The 22,038-nt window shown below is 64.5% G+C and overlaps 1 protein-coding gene across 1 annotated transcript; it reads left to right on the top strand.

The window, feature by feature from the left end:
- The first annotated feature begins 3,363 nt into the window (after window positions 1-3,363).
- On the top strand, window positions 3,364-9,194 carry ARF3 (ARF GTPase 3). The gene is made up of 5 exons (XM_084609928.1): window positions 3,364-3,451; window positions 5,602-5,826; window positions 6,415-6,525; window positions 7,027-7,151; window positions 7,286-9,194. Exons 2-5 carry the CDS (start codon window positions 5,679-5,681, stop codon window positions 7,445-7,447), a joined length of 546 nt encoding a protein of 181 aa, XP_084466054.1. The 5' UTR covers window positions 3,364-3,451; window positions 5,602-5,678; the 3' UTR covers window positions 7,448-9,194.
- Window positions 9,195-22,038: the final 12,844 nt, after the last annotated feature.

Here is a 22,038-nt window from a genome sequence, read left to right as displayed (position 1 = left end):
CCAAGACTCCTAGGTTCTATCCCTGGTTCTGGATGGGGAGTGGGGTCCAGTGCGGGGGTGGGGGAGCTGGGAGCCAGGACTCCTGGGTTCTATCCCTGGTTCTGGATGGGGAGCGGGGTCCAGTGCGGGGGTGGGGGAGCTGGGAGCCAGGACTCCTGGGTTCTATCCCCGGTTCTGGGAGGGGAGTGGGGTCTAGTCGCTCATGTGGAGGACAGGACAATTCTTCATCCCACGAGGCCTGCGTTTAAGGCTGAGGAGCGAGTGTCCCATCGCAGGGGAGTGGGAGAGGCAGGCAGTGGGTGCAGTTGGGCTCGGTGTGATGTGTGTGTGTGTTATTTGCACCTCTGCCTGTCTCTCTCCATGGCCCAAGCTGCTTGCTCTGGAAATCCCTCCTGGGTTGTGCCAGCAGGCGGCCCTGGCTCCAGGGCCCCAGGGAATGACTTTGCTGCCATGTGGGGGTGGCCATTGCACACAGGGTGGCACTGCGAGACCTAGCAGCTCATGGGACACACACTCCTCTCTGCCCCAGTGGATTTTGTGTGCCAGGACCCCACTAGAGCAGAGACACCCTCCCCTACAACCCTGGGGTGAGGGTGAACTTTCCCAGGGAGCGCTTGCAGCTGCAGGCCCAAAATCAGCCAGAGGCTGCGTAGATACTAGCCGGGGAGAGTGCATCACTCTGCCCCCTGACCTGCCACACACCACCCCGCCCCCCACATTTCAAACTGCATGGGGTCCCCTGCCCCGTACTGCGCCACCCCCAAGACCAGAGTGGGGCATTGCTTCTGAAGGGGAAACCCTGCACACCCTCCTGTCCCCCCCGGGGGCCTTTGGCAGGACTGAAGGGCAGCAGTGTAAACCCGACTCAGCTGAATGCCCTTTGAATAGCAGGCGGTTGGCCTGTGGGACTCTCAGCCACAGGGCATCAGAGGGGAGGAGAGCTGGGCGGGGTCAGGCGCCCTCCCTCCTGGGGAATGAAGCAGCCCCAACCTGACGGGGCAGGGGCCTCCCCCCTGGGCCGCTCATTCCAGGGCTGGCCACCATGGGGTTCGTGCATTTCCTCTGCAGCCGTGGGTGATGGGGACCAGGCTAGATGGGTCATCCTGGGATCCAGGACACCGAGCCAGGGGCCCTCAATGAGACCCCAGTAGAAAGTGTGCTGGGATTCCGGGGGCAGGTAAGTCGGGCAGGAGGGTGTGGGAGACAGCGTTGGCTATGGGACCAGCGGATCACTGAATGTGGAAGCCCAGAGAGGCTGGGAACAGCCTCCCCGCACCCACGCCCCAACATGGGGCTGGATCCCCACGTGCAGTGAGGTTCGGGGGGCTCGGCCCATGCTGCCAGGGCGTCTTCCCATGCTCCCCTCCCTGCTACCCCCCCAGGGCAGGGCTGAAGGGCTTCAATGTGGCGGGTGGGGCTGCGCCTACCCTGGGGAGGCCCCGCTTGCCAGCATCCTGCTCTGCTAACAGCTGAGGTGGGAGGCTCCCTGAGAGCCGCAGGCTCTGACTCACGCTGCAAACACACAGGCCCTGCCCTGCCCTCAGCCTGCCCCGCAGCCAGCCCAGCCTCCAGCCACAGCGGGCGGGGGATTGTACAGAGTGCGGGGCTGCTGTGTCTCTCGGTGTGCGTACCATGAGCAGTGAGGGGGCGCGGGGGGGCTCTGTGTGCAGGGGGGGCTCTGTGTGCAGTGAGGGGGCACAGGGGGGCTCTGTGTGCAGTGGGGGGGAGCTGGGGGGGCTCTGTGTGCAGTGGGGGGGCACAGGGGGGCTCTGTGTGCAGTGAGTGAGGCGCTGGGGGGGCTCTGTGTGCAGGGGGGGCTCTGTGTGCAGGGGGGAGCTGGGGGGGCTCTGTGTGCAGTGAGGCGGCACGGCGGGGCTCTGTGTGCAGTGGGGGGGAGCTGGGGGGGCTCTGTGTGCAGGGGGGGGCACAGGGGGGCTCTGTGTGCAGTGCCCTCGTGCCTTGGGGAGGAGGGAACCCGGGAGCCCCGACTCCCGGGCTGCGGTTAAAGTGTACCCACCTGCACTGAAAGAATCCTGGCGCCCGGCCGGGGGGTGCTCAGCCCGGCTGCCCACGGGGCAGGTGTGGACAGGCCCAGCTCCCAGGGCTAAGTTCATGTTCAACTCCCTCCTACCACGTGGGTCCTCACTGCAAGGCGCAGTGCGCCACCTGCTGGAGAAGAGCGGCACAGGCAGCTCCCCACCACCCAAATCCCAGCGGGGCGCAGGGCCAGGCCGCCGAACAGGGGAGATTTACCCAGCTCCCACTGAGATGCAGTAGATCCGCCCATGGCAGAGCCAGGATAGAACCCAGGAGTCCTGGCTCCCAGCCCCACCCTCAGGGGGGTGGAGGGGGAAGCTGGCTGGGGGAAGCCCGGTAATGCACCACGGCCCCCCCGTGCACGCCCCCGCCCCCCCGTGCACGTCACCCCCGCTAATGCACCACGGCCCCCCCCGTGCACGTCTCCCCTGCTAATGCACCACGGCCCCCCCGTGCACATCACCCCCGCTAATGCACCACGGCCCCCCGTGCACATCACCCCCGCTAATGCACCACGGGCCCCCCGTCCACGTCACCCCCGCTAGTGCACCACGGCCCCCCGTGCACATCACCCCCGCTAATGCACCACGGGCCCCCCCGTGCACGCCCCTGCGAATGCACCACGGCCCCCCGTGCACATCTCCCCTGCTAATGCACCACGGGCCCCCCCGTGCACGTCACCCCCGCTAGTGCACCACGGGCCCCCGTGCACATCACCCCCGCTAATGCACCACGGGCCCCCCCGTGCACGTCACCCCCGCTAGTGCACCACGGCCCCCCGTGCACATCACCCCCGCTAATGCACCACGGGCCCCCCCGTGCACGCCCCTGCGAATGCACCACGGCCCCCCGTGCACATCTCCCCTGCGAATGCACCACGGGCCCCCCCGTGCACGTCACCCCCGCTAGTGCACCACGGGCCCCCGTGCACATCACCCCCGCTAATGCACCGCGGCCCCCCCCCGTGCACGTCACCCCGCTAATGCACCACGGCCCCCCCGCGCACACGCCCGGTGGCACCTGGCCGTCATGAATCTCAGCCTCCCTATTCACGCTCCAGCCCCCCCGCGCCCCACTCCCACGCTGCTGTGACCCCCCCGCTCCACCCCCCGGGGCGCAGCCCCACCCAGCGCCCCCAGGCACGCACAAGGCCCACAATGCTCGGCCCCCCCATGCACTTCCCCTCCCCCACTCGTGCAGCACCCCCCTGCGCTGCTGCAGCGGTTGCCATGGGGATGGGTGGCTGATCTCGCGAGGTTTGCTGCCCCCCCTCTCCCCAGGGCTAGGCGACAGCTCTCGCGAGATCGCGGGGTGCGTGCACAGGGCCTGCTGCTTCCGGCCGGGGGGGAGGGGGTCGGTGCAGAGTCAGCTGGGGAGGGGGCGGGAGGAAGAGCGCGAGCCGGAGCCGGAGCAGGTAGGTGCGGGGGCCTGGGGGGGGGCAGCAAGCCTGCCCTTTGGGGGGGAGTGGGGCATGCAATGGGGCCCGTCCCCAAGGGGGGGCACGCTCAGTGGGGTGCATGGGGGGCAGCAAGCCTGCCCTTTGGGGGGGGGAGTGGGGCATGCAATGGGGCCCGTCCCCAAGGGGGGGCACGCTCAGTGGGGTGCATGGGGGGCAGCAAGCCTGCCCTTTGGGTGGGGAGTGGGGCATGCAATGGGGCCCGTCCCCAAGGGGGGGCACGCTCAGTGGGGTGCATGGGGGGCAGCAAGCCTGCCCTTTGGGTGGGGAGTGGGGCATGCAATGGGGCCCGTACCCGGAGGGGGTATGGGGGGAGCAAGCCTGCCCCCTAGCAGGGTGGGGGGTTGGGTGCAGGCCATCTGGGGGTGCACATGCTGCAGTGGGGCCTGTTACCTGGGGGGGCAGGCAGCTGACCCGCCCGTGTCACTGAGTGTGGGGAGCCCTGGGAGCGGGGGTGTCTCAGACCCAGCAGAGGGGCTGGACCCAGGCATCCCTTCCCCCCGGGACCCCCTCCAGAATGGAGTGTCGGGGGGGGCCGTGCCCCTCGGGGAGAGCAGGGAGACTAGCTGGGGCCTGCCAGCATCCTGACGGGGGCAGCTGGCTTTGCCCCCCCTGCTGCTGTGGGAGGCTGCTTTTGGGGTCCTATTTGCAGACCCCAATAGTGGAAGGGGCTGAGAGCCCCATGTGGGGGGCTGGGCCCTTCCAAATTGTGGGCACGGCCCTGTTCTCTGAGCACTGTCCCCCCTGAGCTTGGGGGCTACCTTTCCCCCAGGGGCCCTTCTTTCCCGGGAGGGCGTGCAGCTGGACCGGGGGGGGCAAGGGGCCTGGGGTCTTGCCCCCATGCTGACCAGCGAGTGAACCCCCTGTGGGTTTCCTGGGCGGGGTCCTCCCCCCATTATCACTTGTGACGTGTCGGGGTGGAAGGCAGGGAACCGTGTCATGCTTCATTATTACTCATTTTGGGTGGGTGGGTCTCAGCCCTGGGGGGCCCGGGGCCTGCCTTAATGTGGGGCTCCTGGGCTTGTGGGTCTGAGGGGGGCCCTGGCGGTGCCGCGTGCTGGCTGGAGACGCTGTAGAGGGGCAGGATCAGGCCCTGGCAAAGAGGCGCTGGGATTCGAGGGAGCCAGAGGGAGGCACGGTGGGCAGGGGCTGCTGATACCCCAAGGGCAGGGAATGGCCTAAAACACCAACAAGAGGGACATGGAAGGGTGAGAGGTGCCGGTGCCCCGTTCCCTTGCACAGGTACCTTGTGGGGGGGGGGGCTGCGGGGGCTGGGAGCCAGGACTCCTGGGTTCTATTCCCAGCTTTGGCAGGGAGTGTTAGCTGGAGGCTGGGAATTCTTCTGTTCACTCCGTGGCCTTGGGCAAGTCCCTGGCTCAGTGCCTCAGTTTCCCCATCTGTGTTACATCTGTGTTAAGGCTGGTCTGGACCCACCTCCTAGGGGCTGCGGTTGGCAGGTGCTAGGGGAAGGCCTGTTTTGATTGGCTAGCATGCAGTGTTAGGAGCGGGGGCTGCCCCTGCACCCCCTGTGCGATGGACCCCCCCACAGTGAACCCCCCCCCGCCCTGCATGTGCCACTCCTGGCCCTCACTGGCAGCACTGCCGTGACCCTGCTGTCAGTGCCTTGGGGGCCGACACTCCATGGCCGGGGAGCGAGGGCCACCGAGTCAGCTGGCCCTGGTGGGTGCTGGGCACGGCCTGGCACGGCTGCCCCCCGGCTCTGCCTTTCAGTATTGTGACGCAGGGAGAAAGGTCCCTTGTGGGGCACACAAAGCCAGCCTGTGGCGCTGTCCTCCTCACTGATTGCCTGTGAGTCTCCCCTGTCCCCCCGGCTGTGGGGCTGGGCTGGGGTAGCCTGAAGCCAGTGGGCCAGCAGGGCCTCTCACAGTCACTGCGGGCTGTGGCTGCTGAGCACCTGGGGATCAGGACTGGGCTGGCCGGGCATCGAGCCGGGACTCGGGGCATGAGTCACCGAACGCCCTGCCCGACCCATCCCCGCCATGGAGCAGAGCTCCTGGGGTGTACGCCCCCCTGCATCCGGGCCCGCTGGGAGCTGCCGTCTCCGCAGGCACCTGATGCCGGCCGGCTTTGCCCTTCCCGCCGCCCAGGAACCGGCCTCGACGCCAGGAACGCACCGCGAGCGAGCCGGCCCTGGGAGCCCCTGCACCGCGCCCCCACCACCACCATGGGCAACATCTTCGGCAACCTGCTGAAGAGCCTGATCGGCAAGAAGGAGATGCGCATCCTGATGGTGGGGCTGGACGCGGCCGGGAAGACCACCATCCTCTACAAGCTGAAGCTGGGCGAGATCGTCACCACTATCCCCACCATAGGTAGGGCCGGGAGCCAGGCCACGGCTCCCAGGGGCTCCCATCAGCCGGCCCTGCCATGGGGACAGGGACTCCCGTGTGACGGGTGTGGTCCGGTGAGCACACAGCCCCATATACTGGCCTGGGGAGGCAGGAGGAAAGGACCAGCTGACCCATAACGGGCCTGGGCCCTGGCAGGTTGCTAGGGTTGTTTGGCTCCTGGGTCCTGTCTGCAGCTCTGGGAGGGGAGTGGGGTCTAGTGGTTAGAGCGGGGGGGGGGCTGGGAGCCAGGATGCCTGGTTTCTTTGCCCAGCTTTGCTGCTGTCTGAATTTGGAGGCAAGTTACTGACCTCTGTGCCTCAATTTCCCCGTCTAAACCTGCCCTGCCCCCCTCCATGCCTCAGTTTCTTTTTTGCCCGTTGAGAGGCTTCTGTGTGAGACGAGTTTGCTGGGTCTCACTCCAGTGCCTGGAGACCCTGCGGTGGCTGTCACTGAGCAGTGCCCCTCGCTGGCAAACGTGCCCGAGGCAAAGAGGGCGGAGCCCCCACTGGGGGCAGGGCTGGCTTCCCCTCACATCTGTGGCTAACCTCCTCTTCCCCCCCCCCCCCGCAGGGTTCAACGTGGAGACTGTCGAGTACAAGAACATCAGCTTCACCGTGTGGGACGTGGGCGGCCAGGACAAGATCCGGCCGCTCTGGCGGCACTACTTCCAGAACACCCAGGGTACGGGGCCCCCCGCCCTCCTCCGTCCCCTCCCCTGCCCCCTGGGTCCTGAGCCCGGCCTGTTCTGTGCCCTTCCCTCCCCTGTCCAGCGATAGTCTAGGGCTGTCTGAGTATATGTGTGTGTGTGTGGGGGGGTTTAGAGGGTTTCTGTTTCTCTTCTGCCCCCACAGCCCCCGCCATGGGTTTGAGTGGGTGGGGGGAAGAGAATTGTTCAACCCCCCATTAGAGGGGTGGGGTGGTGAGGAGGGGTCTGGGGATGCATGGTCACCCCCCAAGGTGGGGTGGTGAGGTGGGGTTTGGGGGTGCACCCTGTCATCCCCTCCAAGATGGGGTGGTGAGGAGGAGTCTGGGGGTGCACTGTCACCCCCCCAGGCAGAGATTTGGGGGCGCACTCTGTCATGCACAGCCCCGGAACGGAGTGGGGCTTCCTAACTGTGGGTCTGTGAGTTGCAAAACCCGCCCCCCAGTGCCTGGTGTCAGCGCCCTCCCTCCGCCCCCCAGGGCTGATCTTTGTGGTGGACAGCAACGACCGGGAGCGGGTGAACGAGGCACGTGAGGAGCTGATGCGGATGCTGGCCGAGGACGAGCTGCGGGACGCCGTGCTCCTCGTCTTCGCCAACAAGCAGGTGGGTGCTGTCCGCCCCCAGGGCCCCTCCAGCCACGGCCGCCCTGGCACGGAGTTCTCTGCGGGCGACGTGCCTGTCGCCGTGGTGTCTGGTCAGGCAGGCTGGTAACCCCCCCGCCCCCCTCTGCCCCCCAGGACCTGCCCAACGCCATGAACGCGGCGGAGATCACGGACAAGCTGGGCTTGCACTCCCTGCGTCATCGCAACTGGTACATCCAGGCCACGTGCGCCACCAGCGGGGACGGGCTCTACGAGGGCCTGGACTGGCTGGCCAACCAGCTGAAGAACAAGAAGTGAGCGAGAGCCGCCCCTCTCCCCACCCCCTCGCAGGCTGGCAGGACCCGTCGGCTGCCCGCGCGGGGCTGCGTGGGTCTCTTCCCCCCCTCCCCAGCTCCTTGGGTTTTGCTTTCGTTCCGGCACCGGTTGCTGTGGGTTTGATCTGGGGTCTCGGTTCTGGTCCCCCCCGCCCCCGAGGTTTGCACGGATCTCTGTGTGTGTGCGTGTGTGATGAATATATAGATATATAAATATATAGGGGGGCGGGGGGCATCTGCTTCCGTGCTGGGGCAGGCCCCCTGCTGCCCAGGGCTGGGGGGGGGTGGGGAGGCACACGGACGGACCTGCGTGTGGCAGTGGCCTTTCTTTTGTGTTGTTTTTATATTGTTCTTGGTGCCCTGTGACGTGAGTCTAAACACGGAGGTGAATTCCTCAAGGCAGCTTTAAGCTTCTGTGTGGGGGGGCTGCCTGGTCTGTGCTGGGGGGGGGGCACTGCAGGGGGAGGGGGGCAGCTGGGGGAGTCGGTTCTGGGTCTCATCACTTTCCATCTTTCATGGGGGGGGGGTTTGGAATCACTTGCTAGGGCAGCGCCCCCTGCTGGCAACGTGGCCCTTCCCCCAGCCTCCCTGCCGCATGTGCCCTGAAAACCCCCTGCCCTCCCCCCGCACCACACTGTACAGACACAAGGGGGGCTGGCAGAGCTGGTGGGGGACTGGCCAGTGTAGTCTCTGTGCAAGGGTGGTGAACGTTCCCAAGGGGGGGCCGGGCCAGGGGCGGGGGTGTGTGGATTCAGTGGCAGAATCGGAACCAGGGTGGAAATTGCCACTCAGCCTCGCGCCCCACCCCCCTCCCCCAGGGTTTCAGAAGCTGCCGGCCCCTTATCCGGCCCCAGCTTCCCTGCGTCTCCACTGGGGCAGTGCACAAAGGCACCCACAGCTGCTAAATGACCACCCACCCCCCCCGCCGAGGTCACCCCGGAGCAAAACGAAGCTCAGCAGGGCCCTGCCACCAAATCATGTCACTTCAAGAGGCAGGATTCCTCCCCCTGCAGCAGCCCCCCCTGCCTCTGCAGCAGGGGGGGGTCACTCCCATTATCACGACTGCTTGCTGTGGGGACACCCCGAGAGGCGCCTGCTGGGCTGAGCAGGAGTTTAGGGGAGACACATCAGGGACCGCTGCCCCCCAGGACTTGCCCATAGCAGAAGGATGGTAGCCCTGGGGATCCTGTCCCCCAGGGGCGAGTGGTGGGAGCCCGTTAGCTCAGTTTGGGCTGGGTAATTAGTTGCTGTTCCTCGGTGGGCTGGTTGGCAAGGGGTATATTAATTTTTTCTTTGCACACCCCCCCCCCCCGCAGTCATGCATGTGCCCCCCCCATCCCTCTTCCCCAAGATGGAGGGAAATTGGGCCTCACCCACTCCCCCCAGCTTGGGGAGCCACCTAACCAGCCAGCAGGGGGGAGCGATTAGCAAGTAACGCCAGCGCCTTGAGTGTCCCCCGTTTCCCCCCCCCGGGCAGCACAGTGATTGTAACGAGAACATCCCCCCCCCCCCCGCCCCGGGCGGGCGGACATACTGTCAGCTCCTCCCCAGCACATGTATTTATATCCCCCACCCCCCGGTCTGTGCTTGGTGTGACATGTTGCCCGTGGTTCTGCCCTGGGACGTGGCCCGTGTGTATAGCACCACCTGCCCCCCCCGGCTCTCGAGTGTTGGATACACGCGGACTCCTGTACCCCCATTGAATATGAAACATGTTTTATGTAACGCTGGCCCTGCCTCGCTTCTTTCCCCTCCTGGGGCTGCCAGCGGAACTGGGATTCCCAACTGCTCTTTCAGACAGGGGGGAGCCAGGACTCCTGGGTTCTGTCCCGTGCTCTGGGAGGGGAGTGGGGTCTAGTGGGTTAGAGCGGGGGGGCTGGGAGCCAGGACTCCTGGGTTCTGTCCCGTGCTCTGGGAGGGGAGTAGGGTCTAGTGGGTTAGAGCGGGGGGGCTGGGAGCCAGGACTCCTGGGTTCTGTCCCGTGCTCTGGGAGGGGAGTAGGGTCTAGTGGGTTAGAGCGGGGGGGGGGGGGGCTGGGACTTCCAAGGACTAGCTGTGATAGGATTAGCTATATGTGGCCTGGATCTGGTGCGAGCTGTGCCCTTGCCCCCCGCCACCATCCGTGCCAGTGAAGCCTGGTCTCCTGGGCGGGCTGGGGAAGGGGTGATGGACAGGCTAGGGCTGACTTTAATTAGAAACAGCTTAGGGGAGCCATGGTGCTTCTGGGGCAGGGAGATCTGGAGCCAGAGAGAAGCTCTCCACCCCGCCCCGGCCCTGTATTTAAGGGGATATTGGCTGAAATGGTAAATCCCATTAGCTCTAATCCTGGCCGGGGGAGGCGGACTGTGCCCGTTCCACACGCTGATTTGAAACAAGTGGGGGCAGGTACTGAATCCTCGTCCCCGCCCTGGGCCGGTGCGGGGATGGGGAGCCACCTGCCTCCGGAGCATAGGACCTGGCAGCTGGCCCCGTGACTCTGGAAGGGAGAGGGGCCCCTGGTGCAGGACTCCTGGGTTCTGCCCCCAGCTCAGCTGCATGTTGACTGTGTGATCCTGAGCCCCGGGGATGGGGCTACAGATTCTGCCATTCACACTGCTCTAGCCCAGTCACCCCCCTTGCTGGATTCACCCCATTGCATCCTCCAGCTTGGCCTTCAGCCACGCAGCCTCGGCCCCCCCGCCTGCTGGGCCCCCATACGAGCCGGAGCATCGTGGTGGGACAGGATGGATGTTTTGTAGCGGCACGAAGTTTGGATGGCACCTGGGGGCAAGGCTGTGCTCTCGGGGGGCAGCAGTGGGTAGAGCGGGTGCCAGGTGGTGGTGGGTAAATGGAAACTCCACCCATGCGTCCCGAGAACAGACGGGCACGGGGAGAAACGGGCCCTGCCCGGGGCACGGGGTGCTGACAGGCTCGTGAGCTGCGCTGGACAGATGGGTCCCCTGTGCCCCGGTGCTGTTGAGGTCTGGTCCCTGCTCCGTTTCCTGGGTAAAGCAGTGGTGGTGTGGGCTGTGGGGTTTCCCTGCCGTGGGAATGTGGGTGCCAGCCCTGGGTTCGGGCAGTCTGCTCGAACCAGCGAACCCCTCGGCGGGGGCCGGCTAGAACCACGGGTGTGTCCACGTAGCTCGGGCAGGTTCCCCAGCTGCTCTCAGCCCTGCTGCTGCAGGCCCAGCTCTGGTGACTGAACTGCGTCTACACTAGGGCTCGTGCCGGCCTTGCTGGGGCAGTGAAAAACCCACCCCACTCGCTGGCAAACGGTCAGAGCAGCCCTGGGGCAAAGGGGCCCTGCCTCGCTTCACCGGCTCCTGGGGCAGGTGCATCCACAGTGGGGGCTTGCTGCGCCAGGGCAGGTAAATGGCACAACTTTTACGTGCAGATGAGACCAAAGTGCCTTGGCCAAGCTCCAACTGGGAGCTGGCTCCAGTCTCCTGGGGCCCAGCCCACTGCCTCGGCCGGCCAGCATGTGGGACCAGCAGGTCCAATCGTGGGAAGCTCCCGCCCCATCCGGAGCACCGGGTGGGTTCTGCTGGGGGCGGGCGGGGGTGCTGCCAGCCGCAGGGGGTGGGGGAGAGGCCAGGCCAGGCTCAAGCCCCTGGGTTTAAATGCCCCTGCCAGAGCCTAGGTGGAGCGCTTCCCCTGCCGTGGGTCCTGTGGTGTCACCTTGAGCCAGATCCGAGCTGCTGCTGCTGCCCTGAGCTCATGTGCGGCAGGCCAGCACTGGGGGAGCAAAGTGGGGGGTGGGGGGCATGGGAGGGCAGAGATAGAACCCCCCCCTTTCCCCCACAAGCCAGGGCAGTTGGATTCCAGCAGCTGCCCTGGGTCCCTCCATCCTGCAGGAACATGCACTTGGGGCGGTGGCTGTCACGGAGTGTGGGGGAGTCCGGGGCCTGCACCCCTCTTCCTGGGATTCACCGTGACTCTCAGCCAGCCAGTAAAGCGGGAGGTTTATTGGACGATAGGAACACAGTCTAAACCAGAGCTTGTGGGTACAACCAGGACCCCTCAGTCCAGTCCTTCTGGAGGGGGGGCAGGGAGCTCAGACCCCAGCCCTGGGGTTCCCTGCATTCCCCCACCCAGCACCAAACTGAAACTAAACCCCCCAGCCGGCTCCCTCTTGCAGCCTGTCTTCACGTTCCTGGGCAGAGGTGTCACCTCCCTCTCCCGGCTCAGGTGACAGGCTCTCAGGTCTCCCATGCCCAGTGAAACCCCCCGCCACATTCCCAGGTCAACACTCCCCCCTCCCTGCTGCATCACATCTCTCCCCCCTTCGAGACTGAACTGAGCGGGGTCACTGTGACCAGTGTCCTGGGGAAGTTCGGGGCCCCCTCTCCGGGACAGCGCGTCCGCTATCAGGTTGGCCCTTCCCTTCACGTGGACCACGTCCATGTCGTAATCCTGCAGGAGCAGGCTCCATCTCAGGAGTTTGGCGTTGGCTCCTTTCATCTGGAGCAGCCAGGTCAGGGGAGAGTGGTCAGTGTACACGGTGAAGTGTCGCCCGAAGAGATAGGGCTCTAGTTTCTTGAGGGCCCACACCATGGCCAGGCACTCCTTCTCGATGGCCGCGTAGTGTTGCTCCCGGGGTAGCAGCTTCTTGCTCAGGTACACGATGGGGTGTCTCTCCCCCTTTTCATCCTCCTGCATTAACACCGCCCCCAGTCCCGTGTCGGAGGCGTCGGTGAACACCACAAAGGTCTTGTCAAAGTCTGGGTTTGCCAGAACTAGGCCACGGACCAGAGCCTCCTTCAGCGCCCGGCGAGCCTCCTGGCGCTGCTCGGTCCAGACCACCTTGTCTGGCTTCCCCTTCTTGCATAGCTCAGTGATGGGGGCGGCTATGGCACTAAAGTGGGGCACAAATCTTCGGTAGTATCCTGCCATCCCAATAAAGGCTTGGACCTGCTTTTTGGTGTGGGGAGCGGGCCAGTCTCTGATCACCTCCACCTTGGCTGGTTCCGGCTTTAGGCGGCCGCTTCCCACCCGATGGCCCAGGTAAGATACTTCCGCCATCCCCACCTTGCACTTCTCCGCTTTCACAGTCAGCCCAGCCCCCTGGAGTCGGTCCAGCACTTGTCTAACCTGGGACACGTGGTCCTCCCAGGTCTGGCTAAAGACACAGATGTCATCAATATACGCCACGGCAAAACTCTCCATCCCCCTCAGGAGCTGGTCCACCAGGCGCTGGAAGGTGGCCGGTGCTCCCTTGAGGCCGAAAGGCAGGGTCAGGAACTCGCAGAGCCCCAGAGGGGTGATAAAGGCCGATTTCAGCCAGGCATCTGCATCCAGCAGCACTTGCCAATAGCCCTTTGTAAGGTCCATGGTGGTAAGGTACCGGGCTCCTCCCAGCTTGTCTAGGAGCTCGTCCAGCCTGGGCATGGGGTAGGCATCAGATACAGTGATGGCATTGAGCTTCCGATAGTCCACACAGAACCGGACCGACCCGTCCTTTTTGGGGACCAGCATCACTGGCAAGGCCCAAGGGCTGGCCGATGGCTGGATCACCCCCAAAACCAGCATGTCCCGGACCTCTCTTTCCAGGTCCTGAGCAGTTTTCCCTGTGACTCGGAACAGGGAGCATCTTATCGGCGGGTGCGACCCTCTCTGCACCCGGTGGACAGTCAGATTAGTGCGTCCAGGCTGGTTGGAAAACAGCTGTCGGTACGGATGCAGCACCCCCCTGACCTCAGCTTGCTGGGCAGGGGTTAGCTGATCCGAGAGGGGAATTGTGTCCAGGGGGGAACCAGCTCCGGTCCCAGGGAATAGATCTACTAAAGGGTCATCTCCCTGCTCCTCCCACTGTCCACACACGGCCAACACCACATTCCCCCTGGCATAATATGGCTTCATCATATTCACATGGTACACCCGGCGGAGGTGTGCCCGGTTCGACAGCTCCACCACATAGTTTACCTCATTGAGCTGCTTGACAACCTTGAAAGGGCCCTCCCAGGCGGCCTGTAGTTTGTTCTTTCTCACAGAGATGAGAACCATCACCGGATCCCCGGTGGCGTAGGCACGGGCCCGCGCCGTGCGGTCATACCAGACCTTCTGCTTCCTCTGGGCTCTGGCCAGATTCTCCCTGGCCAGGCCCATGAGTTCAGCCAGTCTCTCTCGGAAGATCAGGACATACTCCACCACTGTCTCTCCATCGGGAGTGGCCTTCCCCTCCCACTCGTCTCTCATCAGGTCCAGGGGGCCCCTCACCCTCCTTCCATATAACAGTTCGAAAGGCGAAAATCTGGTCGACTCCTGGGGCACCTCCCTGTACGCGAACAGCAGGTGCGGTAAGTACTTGTCCCAGTCCTGCGGGTGCTGGTCCATAAAGGTTTTCAGCATCATCTTTAGCGTCCCGTTAAACCTCTCCACCAGCCCGTTGGACTGGGGGTGATAAGCTGAGGCCCAGTCGTGCCGGACCCCACATTTCTCCCACAAGCACCGGAGCAGGGCCGACATGAAGTTGGAGCCTTGGTCTGTCAAGACTTCCTTGGGGAACCCCACTCGGCTGAAAATGGTCAGGAGCGCATCGGCGACGGTGTCTGCTTCAATGGAAGCTAAGGGCACTGCCTCGGGGTAGCGGGTGGCAAAATCTACCACCCCCAGAATGTATTTCTTCCCTGACCGGGTCGTCTTGGTGAGAGGCCCCACGATGTCCATGGCCACCTTCTGGAAAGGCTCCTCTATGATGGGCAAAGGTCTCAAAGCCACTTTCCCTTGTCCCGGGCCTTCCCCACCCTCTGACAGGGGTCGCAGGATCGGCAATACTGCCGGACCGTGGTAAAGACCCCAGGCCAGTAAAAGTTCTGTAGCAACCTCTGCCGGGTGCGCCGGATTGCCTGGTGCCCTGCGAGGGGGATGTCATGGGCCAGGTACAGTGGCTTGCGGCGATACTTCTGGGGGACCCCCAGCTGCCTCCTGATCCCACAGGACTCTACTTCCCCTGGGGGAGCCCATTCTCGGTACAGGAACCCCTTCTCCCACAGGAACCTCTCCTGGCAGCCTCTCCTCATGGTCCGTACCACCCTGAGGTTGGCCAGGTCCCTGAGCTTCCGCAAGGAGGGATCTTTCCTCAACTCGGCCTGGAACTCAGCGGCTGGGGAAGGGATGGGGCCCAGTTCCCCCTCTGAGCCGTGCCCCTCGGCGCTCCCTCCCCACCAGGGTAGGGTCCTGCGCCTCCGGTGTGGTACCCTCCCCAAGATCGGGGTGCAGTGCCCCTCACCGGCTCTGGCTACGGGTCACAACCAGGGTGGTCTGGGGCTTGCTTGGCCAGTCCTATAGATCCCCCCCATCAAAACTTCAGTGGGCAAATGGTGGTGTACCCCCACATCCTTGGGGCCCTCCTTGGCCCCCCATTTCAGGTGTACCCTTGCCCGGGCACCTTAAATGGGGTCCCGCCCACCCCCATCAGGGTCAGGTAGGTGTTGGGCACCACCCGATCTGGGGCCACCACCTCGGGCCGGGCCAGCGTCACCTCCGCGCCCGTATCCCAGTATCCATTGACCTTCATCCCATCCACCTCCAGGGGAACAGGGCACTCTCTCTGGAGGGACAGCCCCATGCACACTCTGTAAACTGAGCACCTTGAGTCCAGAGCCTCCAGCCCTCTGGCGGAGCTGGCCTGGGGTACTCTTCCCTCCTGAGCAGGTGGTAAGCTGGCAGCCCCCCTTGCCTGGGCCGTCTGCCCCTCGTCCAGCTGGGTCCCTACCCAGTTAACCCTGGGTAGGTTGGGTCTGCTCAGTCTGTCCCTGAGCCCGGGGCACTGGGACCGTACGTGGCCTCTCTGGCCACAGTGATAGCAGCTCAGGTCACGTTGGTCCCCTCGAGCGGGTCGGAGGGGCCCGACGCCAGGCGTTCCCCTTTGGAGGGGGTTCTTCCTATTTCCCCGCTGGGAGGCCCCCTGGTGACTCTCTCTCTGCATCGGGGGGGGGGGAGGGGGCTGTTCTTTTGGGACTCCTCCCAGCTACCCCCTGACCGACTGTTCACAAACTCGTCGGCCAGCTGCCCTGCGTGCTGGGGGTTCTCGAGCTTTTTGTCCACCAGCCACAGCCTCAGGTCGGACGGGCACTGATCATACAGTTGCTCCAGTACGATTAGGTCCAGCAGGTCCTCTTTAGCTCGGGCCCCAGCTGTCCACTTGCGGGCATACCCCTGCATCCGGTTGACCAGTTGTAGGTAGGTGACCTCAGGCGTTTTACGCTGACTCCGGAACCTTCTCCGGTACATCTCGGGGGTCAGCCCAAACTCACGGGGCAGGGCCTGTTTGAACAGTTCATAGTCCCCTGCCTCCGCCCCTGTCATCCGGCTGTACACCTCCACGGCTTTGGGGTCCAGTAAGGGGGTGAGGAACTGGAGCCTGTCCGCAGGGTCAACCCTGTGCAGCTCACAGGCATTCTCAAAGGCCGTCAGGAAGCTATCCATGTCCTCCCCCTCCTTCCGCTGGGCCAGGAAGCACTTATCAAAGCTCCTTGCAGTCTTGGGTCCCCCCGCACTCACCGCAGCCGCAGCCGGGGCCCCACTGCTCCTCAGCCTGGCCAGCTCCAGTTCATGCTGTCTCTGTTTCTCCTTCTCCTCCTGCTCATGCCTACGTTGCCTCTCCTTCTCCTGACATTCCCTCTGCTTCTCCTGATGTTCCCTCTCCTTCTCCTCCTGCTCATGCTTATGTTGTTTTTCATGATCCTCCAGCTCCCTCATTGTCATCTCCCTCTCCCATTCCAGCCGCCTCCGCTCCAGGGATGGGGAGCTCCGCCGGGAGGATCCCCTGCTGGCTGCCGGGGTCAGGGTGCCCTCGGTATTCGCTGGGCTTCCCCCAACCCCTCCCCCAGGCCTAGGTAGGACTGGTCTCGGGATGTCCTCGGCAGCAGTCTGACCCCTCCCAGCCCGGTCAGGCCCCAGGGCCCACGCTGCGTCCCCCAGGCGGCTTCCCTCAGGGACAGGGATCGGGTCATCCAAGCGATCCCTCTCCTCCAGCTGGGCAATCAGCTGTTCCTTGGTGAACCTCCCAATGCGCAGCCCCCTCTGCCTGCACAGCTCCACCAGGTCGCTCTTCAGGCGTTTAGCGTACATCTCCCTGCTGGCCACTCGCAGGCCGGGCAGCTTCCCACGGTTTCCAGGAAAAGCCCTTAGTGTGCCAGTCCTTCTTGAGGTCACCACCTCTTTGCCAGGGTCGAGCTGCAGACTCCTCCGCCCCTGGGACCGCTCGCTGCAATCCCCTGGGGGACCCTGTTACTGCAAAAGTCCTTCTCTCTGGTCACACACTCCCAGGGGTTAACCACCCCCCGAAACCGTCTCTCTCTGAATCTTCAGCACGCCCGGTCCCCGTCAATCCCCCTTCGTTTTACTGTTCCCCAGTCACTTACTGCAGGAAGCGCCATTCACAGGGTGCAGTAAATCCCTCGGCTGCCACCAGTTGTCACGGAGTGTGGGGGAGTCCAGGCCCTGCACCCCTCTTCCTGGGATTCACTGAGACTCTCAGCCAGCCAGTAAAATGGGGAGGTTTATTGGACAACAGGAACACAGTCTAAAACAGAGCTTATGGGTACAACCAGGACCCCTCAGTCAAGTCCTTCTGGGGGGCAGGGAGCTTAGACCCCAGCCCTGGGGTTCCCTGCGTTCCCCCACCCAGCCCCAAACTGAAACTAAACCCACCCAGCAGGCTCCCTCCTGCAGCCTCTGCCCACATTCCTGGGCAGAGGTGTTACCTCCCCCTCCCCCTCCTGGCTCAGGTTACAGGCTCTCAGGTCTCCCCTCCCCAGTGAAACTCCCCTGCCACATTCCCAGGTCACCACTCCCCCCTCCCTGCTGCCTCACAGTGGCCACGAGCACCAGGCCTGAGCCCTGAGAGTCTGACTCAAGGAGCATTGTGCCCCATGGGGTAAGTGATGGGGGAATGGGGGTGGGTGGGGCTGGCTCTTCACTCAGGGGCTGGGGTTTCAGCCCAGGGTGCTGGGGAGGGAAAGCTGGGTGGGGGGTTCAGGGGGGTCACATGCCTGGGGCCTGGGCGGGGGAACACATCTGTAGGGTCTGCCAATCAGTCCCCCCCACTCAATGCTCCCCAGATCTATTGCTGCCCTTCAAAATCCCCAGTGCCCTAAGCAGAGCAGGGGGCCAGGAGCCAGGACTCCTGGGTTCCATCCCCGGCTCTGGGAGGGGAGTGGGGTCTAGGGGGCCAGGAGCCAGGACTCCTGGGTTCTATCCCTGGCTCTGGGAGGGGAGTGGGGTCTAGGGGGCCAGGAGCCAGGACTCCTGGGTTCTATCCCTGGCTCTGGGAGGGGAGTGGGGTCTAGGGGGCCAGGAGCCAGGACTCCTGGGTTCTATCCCCGGCTCTGGGAGGGCAGTGGGGTCGTGGGGGCTGGGACCTGGGAGCCAGGACTCCTGGGTTCCATCCCCGGCTCTGGGAGGGGAGGGGGGTTGTGGGGGCTGGGAGCCGGGACGCCTCCTTTGCTGCTGGCACTTTAGAATAAGCCATGGCTGCAGCAGCTGTGAGGTGACAGGGCCCAATCCTGTGTCCCACGCGGGAGCAGCCTTTGCTCAGGCGTCTGCTGGGCCCCTGCAGCCGGAGCCTCCCCCTCCCCGCTCCCAGGCTGGAGGCTGGTGCCGGTTTCCCACCAGCCCATCCATCTCACATTGTCTCTGGGCAGGGGAGAGGCCCCAGCCCCGAGCCCCCCAGCCCCCGCAATCCCATTGCAGCCTCACGGCCCGAGCCGCCAGCCCGTCTTCGCCACAGCACGGCAACGGGGCCTGGTATGTGGGTGCAGGTGACGGGGCCGCGGCCGGGGAATGACAGGCGTGGCCCAGACAATGGGAGCAGTGTCCAGGCGGGGGAATAGCTGGCGTGCCGATCCCGTCGCCCTGGGAGCCAGCCCCACAGCCCAGCCCAGGCTCTGTCCCCCCGCGGCGCCTAGTGCTGCTGGGTGGCCCCACACCCCCATGCCGCGGGGAGACCGGCAGGCTCCCAGCCAGCCCCTGACCCAGCCGGTCTCTGCTCGGCCCGGCAAAGGCCACGTCCACAGGCCGGAGCACGAGCCCTCAGCCGAGCCGGCTCCTCAGCCCAGCCCATTGTCACGGACTCACATGGTGCCCACTCGGCCCCGTGCGGACCACGGGGGGGCCCCTTTCAGTGCGACAGCCCTTCTCCCCGGGCGGCCACACGCTCTCGGGGTTAAGCCCCTCCGCCTCCTGGAGCCGCACCTCTCGGAGCCTTAGCACACCTGTTTCTCGCCGTGGGCCCCCTCAGGGAGTCCCCTCGCTGTGCACCCCAGGGGCCTCCACCCCTGTTCTCTAGACCGGAGCGACTCTCAGCTGGCATAAAACAGGAGGGTTTACTGAGCGTTGAACCCAGCCCAGGAAACTCCCCGGGCCTCCTCCCCCAGCACCACACATCCCAGTCTCCCCTGCACCCAGGGGGACTCTGCCTGCTCCCCCCCTCCAGCCCAGAGCCCCCCTGCTTCCCAGCTGGGCATCTGATGGCATCGGCCCCAAGCTCACCTCTGTCCACTGTCTTCTCTCCAGGTAAACAGGGCCGCCTGGGCCCCCTCTCCTCTCTTTACAGCCCATTGTCCTCCCACTGGCCAGACCCGGCAGGGACTCCTGAGCTGGGCCTCCGGTCACCAGTCCCTGGGGTCTCTGTTCTCCACGCCAATGGCTGGGGTCCCAAGTTCCCTCCCTGGTCCTCTGTGACAACAAACTCCCTCTCTCCTCACCTCGTTAAACCCGTAGCACCTAGGGAAACTGAGTCCCACCCCCTCTGCATGCAAACCATAGGAAAACCAAGAAAATCCCGCATAGGAAACAAGGAAAAACAAAAAACTCCCCCACTGCGTCACACAGCCCCACGCTCCAGGCAGTGCCCAGCGCTGGAGCCTGGCACTGCTGAGCGGGACGACTGGGTGCTGCAGCTCGCTGGGGCTGCGGGGCTGTTCCTGGTGAGAGGGGCAGCTGGAAACGCTTGTACAGCTCCTGGTGCCCCCCTGAGTAGGGCCCTGGGCGCTGCCCCTGCACAGAGTTAATGCAGCCTGCACGGCCCCATCTGAGCACACGCTGGGCCCGACACGCTGGCCACGCCAGGGTCCCTCAGACCCGGCAGCTCATGGTGGCTGGGGGTGACTGTTACCGAGTGTGTGAGCCCATCCCACCCCTTGTGTGGCCACAGTCCAAGCGGGGCAGAGGGTCCTTCTCCAGACAGGAACAGCCAGCGTGACCATATCCACGCCGAGCTGCGTCCACACTGGGCAGCTTGGCCCCCTTTAGCTAGTCCAGTGTTCTTCAAGCTGGCCCACGGCTGTGTGGCATCAGGCCTTGGCTCAGCGAGGCCCCATCTCTCAAGGGCACCGTTAAGTCACCAAATGGGCGGATGTGCACTCTGGTGGGGCTGGACCCCTGACCCAGGCGTGGGCCCTGCTGGGCCAGACCCACACGCTGCAACATCTCACACACTCTAGGGCCTGTTCTGCACACCAGAGAGCACAGGAGACTGAGACCCCACCCCGGCCCTGGCCCCGGCCCCAGCCCCGCAGGTGACGGGACCCGCCTCTTGCCAGCCCTGCCAGCTGGGGCTGTGTGCGCAGTGGAAATGGACTGACCACTGGGCCCCAGCTCAGCCACACCAGCACCAGGCCTTCCTTTCTGGTGGGGGATTCTCCCGTCAGACTCCGAGCTCTTCCAGTAGCATCTGGGGGGCCCGGGTGAGCTCAGGGGCCCCGTCGCGCCATGAGTTGCCCGGACATGGTGTGAGATGCCGTCCCTGCCTCCAACCAGCCCTGGGACGCAGGAGGGAGCGTTAGCCCCATCACGGAGGAGGAGCTGAGTCCCATGGGACAGCAGCATGGCCAAGGACTTACCCCGGTGTTCTGGGCACCAAGCACTAGCTCGTGCCCCCCTTCTGCAGCCGCTGGGTGCTCAGGGCAGGGAGCCGGGCGCCTGAAACACAGTTAGGGTCAGGGGCCTTAAACATGCAGTTAGGTTGACTTTGTCTCTGGCAAGTCAAATCCTCAGCAAGCTTTCAATGCCCTGTTTGCAGCAGTGCCCTCTCCAGGCCGGCGGAGATGCTGACGCTGCGAGCATCCCCCCAGCGGTGCCCTAGGAATGCCAGCTGTAGGGGGCGGATGGAAAGGGAGGAATTTCTGATGATTTGCTGCCACCTACTGGTGCTGGGAGCTTGGTGCCCTTAACACTCAGCCTGCCCCAGACCCTCTGCTCCAGCTCACTTCTGCCCTCCAAGGCTGGGAGGTGCTTGGGGGTGGGGGGAGAGCCAGCATGTAACCCTCAGTTCTAATAATTTGAAAGCTGTTTCTGTGAGAAATATAAGACACACAGAGTGTCACTCACAGAGAACCCAGGAGTCCTGGTGCCCAAGCCCCCCTCCCCCCCCGGCTCTAACCACTAGACCTCACTCCCCTCCCAGAGCAGGGCACAGAACCCAGGAGTCCTGGCACTCAGCCCGCTGGCCCCCCCCACTCTAACCACTAGACCCCACTCCTCTCTCAGAGCAGGGCTCAGAACCCAGGAGTCCTGGCACTCAGCCCCCCCTGCTCTAACCACTAGACCCCACTCCTCTCTCAGAGCAGGGCTCAGAACCCAGGAGTCCTGGCACTCAGCCCCCCCTGCTCTAACCACTAGACCCCACTCCTCTCTCAGAGCAGGGCACAGAACCCAGGAGTCCTGGCACTCAGCCCCCCCTGCTCTAACCACTAGACCCCACTCCTCTCTCAGAGCAGGGCACAGAACCCAGGAGTCCTGGCACTCAGCCCCCCCTGCTCTAACCACTAGACCCCACTCCTCTCTCAGAGCAGGGCTCAGAACCCAGGAGTCCTGGCACTCAGCCCCCCCTGCTCTAACCACTAGACCCCACTCCTCTCTCAGAGCAGGGCACAGAACCCAGGAGTCCTGGCACTCAGCCCCCCCTGCTCTAACCACTAGACCCCACTCCTCTCTCAGAGCAGGGCACAGAACCCAGGAGTCCTGGCACTCAGCCCCCCCTGCTCTAACCACTAGACCCCACTCCTCTCTCAGAGCAGGGCACAGAACCCAGGAGTCCTGGCACTCAGCCCCCCCTGCTCTAACCACTAGACCCCACTCCTCTCTCAGAGCAGGGCACAGAACCCAGCAGGCTGGTCTCACTAAGGGAGGTCTGGGTCCAGCCCTCCTGTTACTCTCTCCTGAGGGCCTACTTGGGGGTAACTGACTCCCCAGGTGGCCACTTCCTGGTTAATTGGCAAATGAGCCCCTGGAGCTGGGTGACCAGAGGATCGTTAGGGGGCCTGCTGCCAGGGCAAAGCTGTTTCTAGACACATGGCTCTCCTAGGCCTAGTCTATGCTCAAAGATTAGGTCGGTAGAGGCCCCTGGTGTAGCTCCAGCCAGGCCGGTGGAAGAATTTCTATCGCTGCTCAGAGCGGTGGGCTACCTACGCGGATGGAAACACCCCTTTTGCCGCTCCAGGAATCAGCGGTGCTGCAGCAGTCGTGCCCACAGCTTAGCTGTGGCCGCGGGAAGAAGGTGCTGTGCCCTGCGGAGCAGGGGCCCTGAACGGTGCACACCTAGATTCCTGCAGGGAGAACACCAGGGAGGCCTGTTCCCAGCAAAGGGCGCTT

The sequence above is a fragment of the Lepidochelys olivacea genome, assembly GCF_965140295.1.
Source record: "Lepidochelys olivacea isolate rLepOli2 genome assembly, chromosome: 20".
NCBI lineage: Eukaryota > Metazoa > Chordata > Testudines > Cheloniidae > Lepidochelys > Lepidochelys olivacea.
Note: the sequence above shows the minus strand (reverse complement) of the source record. Positions and strands in the feature narration are given on the sequence as shown.